This window comes from Balaenoptera ricei, chromosome 13 (assembly GCF_028023285.1).
Source record: "Balaenoptera ricei isolate mBalRic1 chromosome 13, mBalRic1.hap2, whole genome shotgun sequence".
NCBI classification, from domain to species: Eukaryota; Metazoa; Chordata; class Mammalia; order Artiodactyla; family Balaenopteridae; genus Balaenoptera; species Balaenoptera ricei.
Window position 1 is genome coordinate 66796078 of NC_082651.1, and position 14437 is coordinate 66810514.

The 14437-nt window shown below is 43.4% G+C and overlaps 1 protein-coding gene across 1 annotated transcript in view; it reads left to right on the forward strand.

The window, feature by feature from the left end:
* The window catches only part of ABCG5 (ATP binding cassette subfamily G member 5), a 35167-nt gene that overhangs the window by 15276 nt on the left and 5454 nt on the right, over positions 1 to 14437 (forward strand). The window contains exons 7-11 of the mRNA XM_059943452.1: positions 696 to 825; positions 1647 to 1860; positions 1943 to 2148; positions 2963 to 3101; positions 8516 to 8701. Coding sequence (XP_059799435.1) covers positions 696 to 825; positions 1647 to 1860; positions 1943 to 2148; positions 2963 to 3101; positions 8516 to 8701 — 875 coding nt within the window. The remainder of the gene's footprint in view (positions 1 to 695; positions 826 to 1646; positions 1861 to 1942; positions 2149 to 2962; positions 3102 to 8515; positions 8702 to 14437) is intronic.

Sequence of the window (14437 nt, forward strand, 5' to 3'; positions counted from 1 at the left end):
GGGATCTCGGAGTAGAGATTAGTACTTAAACCAGAGCAATCCTGATATGGGAAGGGCAAAGGATGGAAACTCAGTTCTTTTAGCACCTATCATGTACCAAATACCTTCTATACACTAGCTCTTTTAATCCACACAACAACCCTATGAGGTGGGTACCAGTATTTTCACTTTACAGAGGGGAAGAGTGAGACTTAGAAATGATACAAAATTGAGCCAATATCACAGTTAATAAAAAGCTGGAATTGGCATTCGTATTCCAGTTGGCTTTCAAGGCTGTGTTTTTCCACTAAATCATATAGATTTCCTTCCCCCAAATCTCACCTTAATCTCCTAGGATCCTTTTAGGGAGCTATTATTTGCCTTTTATAGATGAGGATCTGAGATTTAAAAAAAATTTTTCTGTCCAAGGTCACTCATTCCGGGGCACGGCTGGGGCTCAAACCCAGGTCCTCTGACCAGGTCCATGAGCTGTCCTCTATCCTAGACATGATGCAGGGTGCAGGCTGGGAGGCAGCAGGACCCACAGTGGCAACCCAGGCTGGAAGGAAGAGGGATGCATTTTGAGCGGTTCCAATGGCCGCAGTAAGAGCACTGATGTATGGCTGAGACAGTCAAAGGACTGACTACTTGAAACTTATTTTACATAAGGATGTGGTGACCTGATTACACACTAACACTGTCTGTCGTTCAATCAGCTCTTTGATAAAATTGCCATTCTGAGCTGCGGAGAGCTGGTTTTCTGCGGGACACCGGTGGAAATGCTTCATTTCTTCAGTGGCTGCAGTTACCCTTGTCCCGAACATTCAAACCCTTTTGATTTCTATAGTAAGTTTTTCTTTCACAGTCCCCATCATATATGTTTTTTAAACTTTATCATCTCAGATTTCTGCCTAGGTGACACCAGCACAAGTGGGTTTTATTTCTCCTTTTGTTTTGGTGTTTTTACTCTTCAAAAAATTAATTTGGCCGAGCCAATTAACTTGCCATAGATGTCCTATCAGAATGAGGTGGGGGATCTTTTTTTTTTTTGAAAACATTTTACCACTACTCTTCACTTTCTTAAAAAAATTAGTTTTATTTATTTATTTATTTATTTTTGGCTGCATTGGGTCTTAGTTGCTGTGCGCGGGCTTTCCCTAGTTGTGGTGAGCAGGGGCTACTCTTGGTTGCGGTATACGGGTTTCTCATTGCGGTGGCTTCTCTTGTTGTGGAGCATGGGCTCTAGGCACATGGGCTTCAGTAGTTGTGGCACACGGGCTCAGTAGCTCTGCGGCATGTGGGATCTTCCTGGACTAGGCCTTGAACCCGTGTCCCCTGCACTGGCAGGCGGATTCATAACCACTGCGCCACCAGGGAAGTCCCGGGGATCTCTCTTGAAATGGTGCACTTCTACTTTGTCAGAGAAAAATTAGCTGAACTTCTGAATTCTCCCAGACAGGCCTATCAGGATCCTCATGGCCCTGCTGTGGTAGCTTTAAAATATTCTGATTTTATAGGTGGGCATTAACAACAGGTATTATTTTGATGAGATGAGGTATTACGGCTAGCACTCCTAAATCAATGATGGAACATATATTATTAGTCCCTGTGTATATATGTGCATTTAAAAACACATTAGTCATTTTTTTGTGGGAAAAAAATTTCAGTGGACCTGACATCAGTGGATACCCAAAACAAAGAACGGGAAATAGAAACCTACAAGAGAGTCCAGATGATTGAATCTGCCTACAAAGAATCAGCAATGTATCGCAAAACCTTGGAGGATATTGAAAGAACAAAACACCTGAAAACATTACCAGTGATTCCTTTCAAAACCAAAGATTCTCCTGGAGCCCTTTCTAAACTGTGTGTTCTCTTGAGGTAAGAGCCTCACCCCATTTTAGATAGGTAGCCATCCACCCATAAAAGAAAAGCAATTAAAACGGGGTTGTTTGGCTTTCAGGAGAGTGACGAGAAACTTAATGAGAAATAAGCTGGCAGTGGCTATGCGTCTCACTCAGAATCTGATCATGGGTTTGTTCATCGTTTTCTTCCTTCTGTGGGTCCAGAACGACGTGCTAAAGGGTGCCATCCAGGACCGTGTGGGTCTCCTGTACCAGTTTGTGGGTGCCATCCCGTACACAGGCATGCTCAACGCTGTGAACTTGTGTGAGTGCCCTGCCCAGGAAGTGGGCCCCCGGGGTCGGGGGAGCTTCTCTCTCCCTGAATATCTCCTTTTTCCAGCCAACACCTTGCAAGACTCCACCATTATAGGGGTATTTCTCTGAGCTCAACCTGGCCCCCTCCAGGTTCTCTCTCTGGGACAAGGTAACTCGTGAATTAGTAACACCTTAGTGGGAATTAGCTCACCAAGTGGATCTCCCTGAGGGTCTCTGAGGATCCAGGGAAGCATGAAGTTAGGAGGAGCTGATGCGGCAGAGTCTGGGCAGGGTTTTTAGAAGGTCAGCCCTGGTATCTTCTCTTATCCATTAGGAGGCACAGCCCATGGGGGCCCAGATGCCTGGCCAACTTTGCACTGTTAACGTTCTTTTTGGAGCCTATTTTAGGACAGCCGACACCCGGTTTTCAAACTCAATGGGAGTCCCGAAGCAATACCTAGTTGCCTGATGTTCTGTGCCAACACCCTGCATGAAAAGAGGACAGAGTGCCTCACATCACTCATCTGTGTCCCTTTTGCATGTGTGTTCTTGAATTGGTGACACCCCTCCCCACCACTTTAGAGAGACGGAAATAAATTGTGACAGCTTTTGTAATCCTATTGTAATTCAGGTAGAGTGTGGATTTCTGGGGTGGGGGTATTTATAGTTCTATGGATGTCAGGTTCCTTTTCTCCATGACCAGGGGGCCCCAGCTGGTCCTCACCATCCAGTGCTGATAGATCTCAAGTTCAGCCTGGGCTAGCACCCCACCTCCTCCAGCTGTGTGGTGACCGGCTGTTCCGAAACCTGCCTTCCATGCCCAGTTCCCGTGTTGCGAGCCGTCAGCGATCAGGAGAGCGAGGATGGCCTGTACCAGAAGTGGCAGATGCTGCTAGCCTACGTGCTGCACGTGCTCCCCTTCAGTGTCATTGCCACCATGATATTCTGCAGCGTGTGCTACTGGTAAGGAAGAGGGTGTCCAGAGGCCTTCAGTTTTCCCGGGCCATGCTTCCCGGTTGGTGGGGTCCCAGATGGCCAGTGGGACCTGTGGAGGGAGAGCCCCAGGGTAAACAGCTCTCTGCTCTGGAGGGTCTGTCTTTGCCCACCCATGGCCAGTACAACGTCCTGTCCTTCAGGACAAAGAGAGGAACCCCACTGTGGGCCACACAGGACCTGAGAGCAGACCAGCAAGACTACATGCACCAGGGAATAGCCCATCCCACATTCACTGCGGGGCCTGGCCTGAGGGGAGGGCTCTGGAGTAGCTGGGACCAGGTGCAGAGGCAGCGAGGCTGTCCGCCCAGCTCAGCGTGGCTCCCAGGCTGCTGTGAGCTGGAGTAGCAACGCTGCCTGAGGTTTCATTTGACCGACCTGGGGCATCGCAGTTGGGCTGCGGTGATGGGGGGGTGGAGGAATCAAGAGTGACTATGGGAAGAGGGCTTTGGAGAACCATGAAGCACCCCTGATGCTGGGTTTTGATTGATGGTTTGTAGACAGTGCTTTTTATTTCATAGAACTTTTTACAGATGCAAATCTGAAAATGTGTAGAGTTATTTGTTGATTTGTTGTCATAGGGAGATGTACCTTCCCTAATCCCTCTGGCTTTCCCTTAAGAAAAGATGGGGGAAATCATCCAGCATTCTGTGATTCCAGTAGTGAAAGGTGCCCAGCTTGTCGTTCCAAGAGAGGACTTCAGGTGGTTCTGGAGACACTGTCTTTCTTTAGGCCACTGGATTCATGTGCAGGTGCTCCTACCCATAACCAGTATAAAGACCCATGATATATGATGTGAATAATTATTATGAATCAAGTGAAATACAAGTAGAAGATAAGTGAGGGCCTGGTTAGTTTGAGCTCCAAGATGAAGAGTTAGAAGGTCTTATTGTGCAGACTCTTTAGACGTTGGTGTCACCCTGGGGAGTGACAGAGGCAAAGCTGCTTGCTCTGGTTAGCAAGAGGGCGGACTCTCGCAACCAAGGGCGATGGTAGGGACCACATGGCCCTCCTTGCTGGCCCTGATGAAGCCTCCTTATTCTCTGACACTCAGGAACATGCTGAATCTCTGATCTGTGATGTAAACCACAGGCCCGTCTAGTTTAGGCTAAATGATCCAGGAGCAGATTTTTTAAAACTGACCTTTTTTTTTTTTTTAAATTAATTAATTAATTTATTTTTGGCTGTGTTGGGTCTTCGTTTCTGTGCGAGGGCTTTCTCTAGTTGTGGCAAGCGGGGGCCACTCTTCATCACGGTGCGTGGGGCTCTCACTATCGCGGCCTCTCTTGTTGCGGAGCACAAGCTCCAGACACGCAGGCTCAGTAATTGTGGCTCATGGGCCTAGTTGCTCCGCGGCATGTGGGATCTTCCCAGACCAGGGCTCAAACCCGTGTCCCCTGCATTGGCAGGCAGGCTCTCAACCACTGCGCCACCAGGGAAGCCCCAAAACTGACCATTTTTGAGTAAGCCAAGGTTGGTTGGAAATTGAGAACCTTGTTAATTTAGAACCTTGCTCCTGAATGTGACCCACGAAGCACAGTGTCAGTGTTACCTTGGGGCTTGTTTAACCTGCAAAATCTCATGCCCAGCCCTGCTGAATTGGATTCCACATTTTACAAGATCCCCCAGGTGATTTATATGCACTTTAAAATTTGCAAAGCACTGATTTTGAAGACCGTATAATATTTGTAAAACTGCCCATGAGATAGAGTTCTGTACGATTTGAGAAAACAGGGCAGTTTTAAACTAGGTTCAGTATTGTCATGACTCTTTTTGACAAAAACACAGAATCAGTTCTAGTGGCAGCACAGCTGTTAGCAATGTAGCAAATACTTTGATTCAATGATAGAAAAGTTTGTTGAATGCCTACTAGGTGCCAGGTACAGTGCCAGGTGCAGCTGGGGATTTAAAGGGGAGTAAACTGAAGGGGCTGCCCTCAAGCTTGCAATTCTGAACTGAGACAGCCCTGAAAGCCGGAGTGTTTTCTGACTCTTAGCAGCACATCAGACCTGAACTCACTCAGTAGCAAAATCCGATCTGAACCAACATGAGGTTCTTTGTACTTTTCCCACAGCAACACTCCTGTTTAGTAGATATGTTACAGGTGGAGTCCCAGACCCCACTGCAGCAAGTATGGTCTATGCAAAAGTCTTTCCCAAATCTGTAAATTGCCACATTCCAAAACACATCTGGCCCTAAAGTATTTCAGATGATGGATTGTGGACATAAATCTCCAGATGACTTTAATTCAAGAAAGTGTAAGATTAATATTATAAAGAAGCACAAACACTATGCTGAGGAATATAATAACAATAATGGCTGACACACACTGAGCACTTGCTTTTATGTCAGGCACTAAAAGGTTTAAATATATCAATTCATGTAATCCTTGCCACCATTCTATAAAGGTGGCATTATTAATTATCCTTGTTTGAAGACGAGGAAGCTGAGGCACCGATGGGGAATGTCTCTTCCCCATCTCACATTCATTATCACAGTGAATTACAAAGGAGACCAAGGGTCCATTTGGCTGGATGGGGAGAGGGGCTCTTGGAGGCTTTATAAAGGAGAACTTGAGAGATGAGCAACATTTGAGTAGATGGAAAAGGAGCAAGGGCATTTCAGGGGAAGAAAGAGAAGGTGCATAGGTTCAGAAGCAAAAACACACCAGACCTTTCCAGAGAAAAAATTCAGTTGTGCTGTGGGGAAAAGAGGATTGGAAGGAGTAATGGAAAATATGACTGACAGCCTTGGAGCCTGGTAGGCGAGGTGCTGAATGCCAGGCTAAGGGGCTGAAGTGGATTAGATACCGGTACATAGTAGAGGATTTTGATCCCCAGGGAGTGACCCATCTGTGTTGGACTCTGGGGGGGGTGAGGCTGGCATCACTTTGGTCTCAGACTGGAGAGTTAGGGCAGAGATGCTGGACAGCCCAGTGAGGAGCCTTGGTAAGAGTCTGGGAAAGGCAGAGGCTCTGGTGAAGAGAGCAGCAGTGGCAACAGAAAGGGGGTTTCACTTTGAGATGCTGGGAAAGTAGAATCGAATGGACTCAGAAATGGAATGGATTTGCTGGGGGTAAAGAGAGTCATGAATGATGCCTGAGTTTTCAGCCTGGGAGAATGGGAAGGTGACAGCATCCTTATCAAGTTTGCCAGGAAAGAGAATGGATTTGGTTTTGAATATGTTGCATCTGGGATGCTACAGGACACCCAACTGGAGATGTCAATCTGAGGTTTGCACAATAGGTTGGTGTAGAAAGAAAAGGCAAGAGGAGTGAGAGTAAAGGCCTGGGAATGGATTCTATAAGCGAGAATGTCAGAAAGGGAGGAAGCAGTCTGAGGGTAATATCTTAAGAGGCACATTCAGAGGGTGGGAAGAGGAAAGCAATCCGGTGAGAGAGGCAGAGAGGTGGTTAGAGAGGTGGAAAGAGAAGCAGGATCGGGCAGCGTCAGAGAAGGCAAGAGGGGAGAGAGTTTCACAAAGGTGTAGTGAACCCGGTCAGTACTCCAGAGGTTCAAGGAGGTGAGGCATAGGATTAGGAGGTCATTGGTGCTCTTCCAAAAAAGAGGTTCAGTAGAGTGGTGGGGGTGCCAGTCAGGTTTACAAGGGAACAAGGAGTGAGATGGGTGAAGCAGGTGCTGTTTGAGAAGCTTGGTGGTACAGGAGAGGATGAAGAGGGGGCAGTTGCTTAAAAGGTTACCAGACTCAAGGAGTGGTTATTTTACAATACAGTAAGTAACACCATTAGGGAAAACCATTAGATTGAGAGTAGATGAAACTACAGAAAAATTGGGTAATTCGCAGATCAAGTTTCTAGATTAGACCAAAGCAGAAATAGGAAAATCAGATTAACATAGTACCGAGGATGCAAGTAGACAGGATAAAGCTTGGCAAAGATGGGGTAAGAGATAGAGACAGAGAGAAAGAGATGAGATGCAAAGTAGGGAAGATAAAGATAGAAATTCACAAAATGGGAGGTAAATCCATCTGCTGAGCACTGGGGAGAGAGTTTGAAATTCCCTGGGAAGAGGGCGTAGTTTAAAGTAGAAGTTTTTATTAGCCATGATGAGACATGACATTGGAACCCAATAAGCAATGAGGAAGAATTAGGGGGTCCAGGAATCAGCTGAGGCAAAGTGGCAGAGTGGATCCAATTAGCACAGCTTAATTGAGAGAGCAAGGTCCCCAGGTGGGGATTGGTAAGGCAAACAATAGCAGAAGGGATGAGGATCTGAGGCATTGAGGGCTTTGGGGAAATGGGAGACAGGAGGAGGCCATGATCAGAAAGGGCATTTTCAGAATGTGAAATCTTGGAAGTGGAACAGTTTTGAGTAACAAGTAACATTTAAATCCAAGACATGGTGAGTGATCAAGATTAGGTGGGTGGAGCCACTGGAATTGATCAGGTTCCCTAATTAGGAGGCACTGGTGTTGATGGATTATCAAGGTTAAAAACCTTGAGGATAATGATGGTGGACAGGAGTGCAAAACTGACCCTGGTCTAAAAGCTACAAAATCATCAAAGGTGAGAGAATGTCTTAAAAGTCACAGAGGACTGCCTTGAGGCAGAGAATTAATAGTATAAGCCAACTTCCTGATTTGTCTAGGAGGAAAGGCAGATGGCCTTGAAGAGTGGTAGGGAGGGGTGAGTGTAAGACATGCCAACTCCTCTTACTTACTCTACAAATGGAAGAAAGAGCAGCCATGTCTAAGGGTTGTTGAGGACGTGCTATCACCAGGGAAATGCTATTTGGTGAAAGGAATGTAAGAGGTTAAGGGGCATGGATATAGGGTAGCTTGTTTACAAGAACATGAAGGTCAAATCAGTGGAAGGGGTTGGTAGAATAAAAGACAAGAATGGAATGGAACAGGCCTGGGGAGGGCTAATCTGTTGGAGGATGAAAGCAGTGAAGGGTTTTCATGCTGGCAGTAACCCCATGTGACAAGGATGAGGTTCAGGGAAGGAGGGGCTGAGAAGCAGGTGGGTGAGTCCTTAGCATTAGGGGAGTAGGCTAGCTAGGGTGGGAGCAGTGCCAGCCAGGCAGAATGTGGTTGCTTATGGAGAAGCCTGGACAGTTCAGCCCTACTTACTGAAGTTGGTTGTGACCATCCTCTGAGTATTAGTATTTTTCTGTGAGAGCTGAGGAGCTGTAAAAAGGAAAAGGTGGCTCCATTGACTTGGGGCCAACAGAAACAATTTGAGGGACTAAATGGCCTCAAGTGTTGCCCCTGTTCTGAAAAGGCCTTTCAAAGGGGAGTTTGGCCTGTCCTGCAGACTCTCCCCACCCACTTAACCACCATGGATTTATCCACAGAAGTCAAGTGTGGAATTTTTCTTAAATGATAACCCTTGGAGAGGAACTAAAGACCTTATGTTTTTCTAGGACTCTGGCCTTATACCCTGAGGCTGCCAGATTTGGATTTTTCTCTGCTGCTATCTTGGCCCCCCACTTAATTGGTGAATTTCTAACTCTTGTGCTACTTGGTGTGGTCCAAAACCCAAATGTGGTCAACAGTATGGTGGCCCTGCTCTGCATTGCTGGGGTGCTTGTGGGCTCTGGATTCCTGAGGTAAGATCTAATAATTCAAACGATTTAGATTGGTATGATTTGATGTTAATGATCACCTAATAATGATTATTGTAAGGCATTACAGAGAAGCGCTGTGTGATATTCTATCACCTTACAGTCCAGAGTATTTATAGTGCTTCCTAGTCAGTATTGCTTAGACTTTGAACTGTTGATTATTTGTTAAATAAAACGTCTTCAAAATGAGAATCAGGAAATGACAATTGAAGCATGTTATCACATGTCATAAGCCATTATAACAAGAGGAGGAAAACCAAGCTGTCCTCCAGAAATATTCACAGCCTATTACAGACTAAATAGCATGCATTTAGTTCTTTTCTTCCCTGGCACTGTTGAGTTTCTATTCCAGCTCTCAATTCTCAGTTACTTTAAGAAAGTAAGAATAGTCAGATAAGAAAAGAGCCTGCAGGATAAAAGACTGCTCAAGAAAGCATCAGGACTAGAAGGACACACACCAAATGTAAACAGTAGTTATCTCTGGGTGATACTTATTTTAATTTTCTTCATATTTTCCTGTATTTTGTGAATTTTCTATAATGGACAAGCATTATTTTATAACCAAGAAAAAATATATGTATACATACATACATATTGTACATTTTTTAAAAGTAGCAGGAAGGGCAGAAAATTTTAGAAGGGTGAAAGTGGTTTCAGGTGGGTGATGTGAGTGGGATCCAGTAAGTAAACTATGGGTCCCTGAGAAAATGTGAAGACAGCTCTGTTTCTTTGACTTAAAAATCAAAGAAAAGGGCCCAGAGACCTTCAAGATGGCAGAGGAGTAAGACGTGGAGATCACCCTCCTCCCCACAAATACATCAGAAATACATCTACATGTGGAACAACTCCTACAGAACACCTACTGAATGCTGGCAGGAGACCTCAGACTTCCCAAAAGGCAAGAAACTCCCCACGTACCTGGCCATGTGGCTGACAGGGTCTTGGTGCTCTGGCCAGGTGTCAGGCCTGTGCCTCTGAGGTGGGAGAGCCGAGTTCAGGACATTGGTCCACCAGAGACCTCCCGGCTCCACGTAATGTCAAATGGTGAAAACTCTCCCAGAGATCTCCATCTCAATGCTAAGACCCAGCTCCATTCAACGACCAGCAAGCTACAGTGTTGGACACCCTATGCCAAACAACTAGCAAGACAGGAATACAACCCCACCGTTTAGCAGAGAGGCTGCCTAAAATCATAATAATGTCACAGACACCCCAAAACACACCACTGGACATGGTCCTGCCCACCAGAAAGATGATCCTCATCCACCAGAACACAGGCACCAGTCCCCTCCACCAGGAAGCCTACACAACCCACTGAACCAACCTTACCCACTGGGGGCAGACACCAAAAACAATGGGAACTACGAACCTGCAGCCTGTGGAAAGGAGACCCCAAACACAGTAAGTTAAGCAAAATGAGAAGACAGAGAAACACACAGCAGATGAAGGAGCAAGGTAAAAACCCACCAGACCGAACAAATGAGGAAATAGGCAGTCTACCTGAAAAAGAATTCAGAGTAATGGTAGTAAAGATGATCCAAAGTCTTGGAAATAGAATGGAGAAAATACAAGAAACGTTTAACAAGGACCTAGAAGAACTAAAGAGCAAACAATGATGAACAACACAATAAGTGAAATTAAAAATTCTCTAGAAGGAATCAATAGCAGAATAACTGAGGCAGAAGAACGGATAAGTGACCTGGAAGATAAAATAGTGGAAATAACTACCACAGAGCAGAATAAAGAAAAAACAATGAAAAGAACTGAGGACAGTCTCAGAGACCTCTGGGACAACATTAAATGCACCAACATTCGAATTATAGGGGCCCCAGAAGAAGAGAAAAAGAAAGGGTCTGAGAAAATATTTGAAGAGATTATAGTTGAAAACTTCCCTAATATGGGAAAGGAAATAGTCAAGTCCAGGAAGTGAAGAGAGTCCCATACAGGATAAATCCAAGGAGAAGCACACCAAGACACATATTAATCAAACTATCAAAAATTAAATACAAAGAAAAAATATTAAAAGCAGCAAGGGAGAAACAACAAATAACATACAAGGGAATCCCCATAAGGTTAACAGCTGATCTTTCAGCAGAAACTCTGAAAGCCAGAAGGGAGTGGCAGGACATATTTAAAGCGATGAAAGGGAAAAACGTACAACCAAGAATACTCTACCCAGCAAGGATCTCACTCAGATTCGACGGAGAGATTAAAACCTTTACAGACAAGCAAAAGCTAAGAGAATTCAGCACCACCAAACCAGCTCTACAACAAATGCTGAAGGAACTTCTCTATGCAGGAAACACAAGAGAAGGAAAAGACTTACAAAAACAAACCCAAAACAATTAAGAAAACGGTAATAGGAACATACGTATAAATAACTCCCTTAAATGTAAATGGATTAAATGCTCCCACCAAAAGACATAGACTGGCTGAATGGATACAAAAACAAGACCCGTATATATGCTGTCTACAAGAGATGCACTTCAGACCTAGGGACACATACAGACTGAAAGTGAGGGGATGGAAAAAGATATTCCATACAAATGGAAATCAAAAGAAAGCTGGAGTAGCAATACTCATATCAGACAAAATAGACTTTAAAAGAAGGACTATTACAAGAGACAAAGAAGGACACTACATAATGATCAAGGGATCAATCCAAGAAGAAGATATAACAATTGTAAATATTTACGCACCCAACATAGGAGCACCTCAGTACATAAGGCAAATGCTAACAGCCATAAAAGGGGAAATCGACAGTAACACAATCATAGTAGGGGACATTAACACCCCACTTTCACCAATGGACAGATCATCCAAAATGAAAATAAATAAGGAAACACAAGCTTTAAATGACCCATTAAACAAGATGGACTTAATTGATATTTATAGGACATTCCATCCAAAAACAACAGAATACACTTTCTTCGCAAGTGCTCATGGAACATTCTCCAGGATAGATCATACCTTGGCTCACAAATCAAGCCTTGGTAAATTTAAGAAAATTGAAATCGTATCAAGTATCTTTTCCGACCACAATGCTATGAGACTAGATATAAATTACAGGAAAAAAAACTGTAAAAAATACAAACACATATGGAGGCTAAACAATACGCTACTAAATAGCCAAGAGATCACTGAAGAAATCAAAGAGGAAATCAAAAAATACCTAGAAACGGGGGCTTCCCTGGTGGCGCAGTGGTTGAGAATCTGCCTGCCAATGCAGGCGACACGGGTTTGAGCCCTGGTCTGGGAAGATCCCACATGCCACGGAGCAACTGGGCCTGTGAGCCACAACTACTGAGCCTGCACGTCTGGAGCCTGTGCTCCGCAACAAGAGAGGCTGTGACAGTGAGAGGCCCGCGCACCGCGATGAAGAGTGGCCCCCGCTCGCCGCAACTAGAGAAAGCCCTTGCACAGAAACGAAGACCCAACACAGCCAAAAATAAGTAAATAAATAAAATAAATTTATAAAAAAAAAAAAACAACCTAGAAACAAGTGACAATGAAAACACGACAACCCAAAACCTATGGGAATGCAGCAAAAGCAGTCCTAAGAGGGAAGTTGATAGCAATACAGTCCTACCTCAAGAAACAAGAAACTCTCAAATAAACAACCTAACCTTACAACTAAAGCAATTAGAGAAAGAAGAACAAGAAAACCCCAAAGTTAGCAGAAGGAAAGAAATCATAAAGATCAGATCAGAAATAAATGAAAAAGAAATGAAGGAAACAATAGCAAAGATCAGTAAAACTAAAAGCTGGTTCTTTGAGAAGATAAACAAAATTGATAAACCATTAGCCAGACTCATCAAGAAAAAAAGGGAGAAGACTGAAATCAACAGAATTAGAAATGAAAAAGGAGAAGTAACAACTGACACTGCAGAATTAGAAAGGATCATGAGAGATTACTACAAGCAACTCTATGCCAATAAAATGGGACAACCTGGAAGAAATGGACAAATTCTTAGAAAAGCACAACCTTCCGAGACTGAACCAGGAAGAAATAGAAAATATAAACAGACCAATCACAAGCACTGAAATCGAAACTGTGATTAAAAATCTTCCAACAAACAAAAGCCCAGGACCAGATGGCTTCACAGGCGAATTCTATCAAATATTTAGAGAAGAGCTAACACCTATCCTTCTCAAACTCTTCCAAAATATGGCAGAAGGAGGAACACTCCCAAACTCATTCTACGAGGCCACCATCACCCTGATACCAAAACCAGACAAAGATGTCACAAAGAAAGAAAACTACAGGGCAATATCACATAGATGAACATAGATGCACAAATCCTCAACAAAATACTAGCAAACAGAATCCAACAGCACATTAAAAGGATCATACACCATGATCAAGTGGGATTTATCCCAGGAATGCAAGGATTCTTCAATATATTCTTCAATATACACAAATAAATCAATGTGATAAACCATACTGACAAACTGAAGGAGAAAAACCATCATCTCAATAGATGAAGAAAAAGCTTTTGACAAAATTCAACACCCATTTATGATAAAAACCCTCCAGAAAGTAGGCATAGAGGGAGCTTACCTCAACATAATAAAGGCCATATTTGACAAACCCACAGCCAACATCGTTCTCAATGGTGAAAAACTGAAAGCATTTCCTCTAAGATCAGGAACAAGACAAGGTTGTCCAGTCTCACCACTATTATCCAACATAGTTTTGGAAGTTTTAGCCACAGCAATCAGAGAAGAAAAAGAAATAAAAGGAATCCAAATCGGAAAAGAAGAAGTAAAGCTGTCACTGTTTGCAGATGACATGATACTATACATAGATATTCCTAAAGATGCTACCAGAAAACTACTAGAGCTAATCAATGAATTTGGTAAAGTAGCAGGATACAAAATTAATGCACAGAAATCTCTTGCATTCCTATACACTAATGATGAAATATCTGAAAGAGAATTTAAGGAAACAGTCCCATTTACCACTGCAACGAAAAGAATAAAATACCTAGGAATAAACCTACCTAAGGAGACAAAAGTCCTGTATGCAGAAAACTATAAGACACTGATGAAAGAAATTAAAGATGATACAAATAGATGGAGAGATATACCATGTTCTTGGATTGGAAGAATCAATATTGTGAAAATGACTATACTACCCAAAGCAATCTACAGATTCAATGAAATCCCTATCAAATTAGCAATGGCATTTTTCACAGAACTAGAATAAAAAATTTCACAATTTGTATGGAAACACAAAAGACCCCGAATAGCCAAAGCAGTCTTGAGGGAAAAAAATGGAGCTGGAGGAATCAGACTCCTGGACTTCAGACTATACTACAAAGCTACAGTAATCAAGACAGTATGGTACTGGCAAAAACCCAGAAATATAGATCAATGGAACAAGATAGAAAGCCCAGAGATATACCCACGCACATATGGTCACCTTATTTTTGATAAAGGAGGAAAGAATATACAATGCAGAAAAGACAGCCTCTTCAATAAGTGGTGCTGGGAAAACTGGACAGCTACATGTAAAAGAATGAAATTAGAACACTCCCTAACACCATACACAAAAATAAACTCAAAGTGGATTAAAGACCTAAATGTAAGGCCAGATACTATAAAACTCTTAGAGGAAAACATAGGCAGAACACTCTATGACATAAATCCCAGCAAGATCCTTTTTGACCCACCTCCTAGAGAATGGAAATAAAAACAAAAATAAACAAATGGGACCTA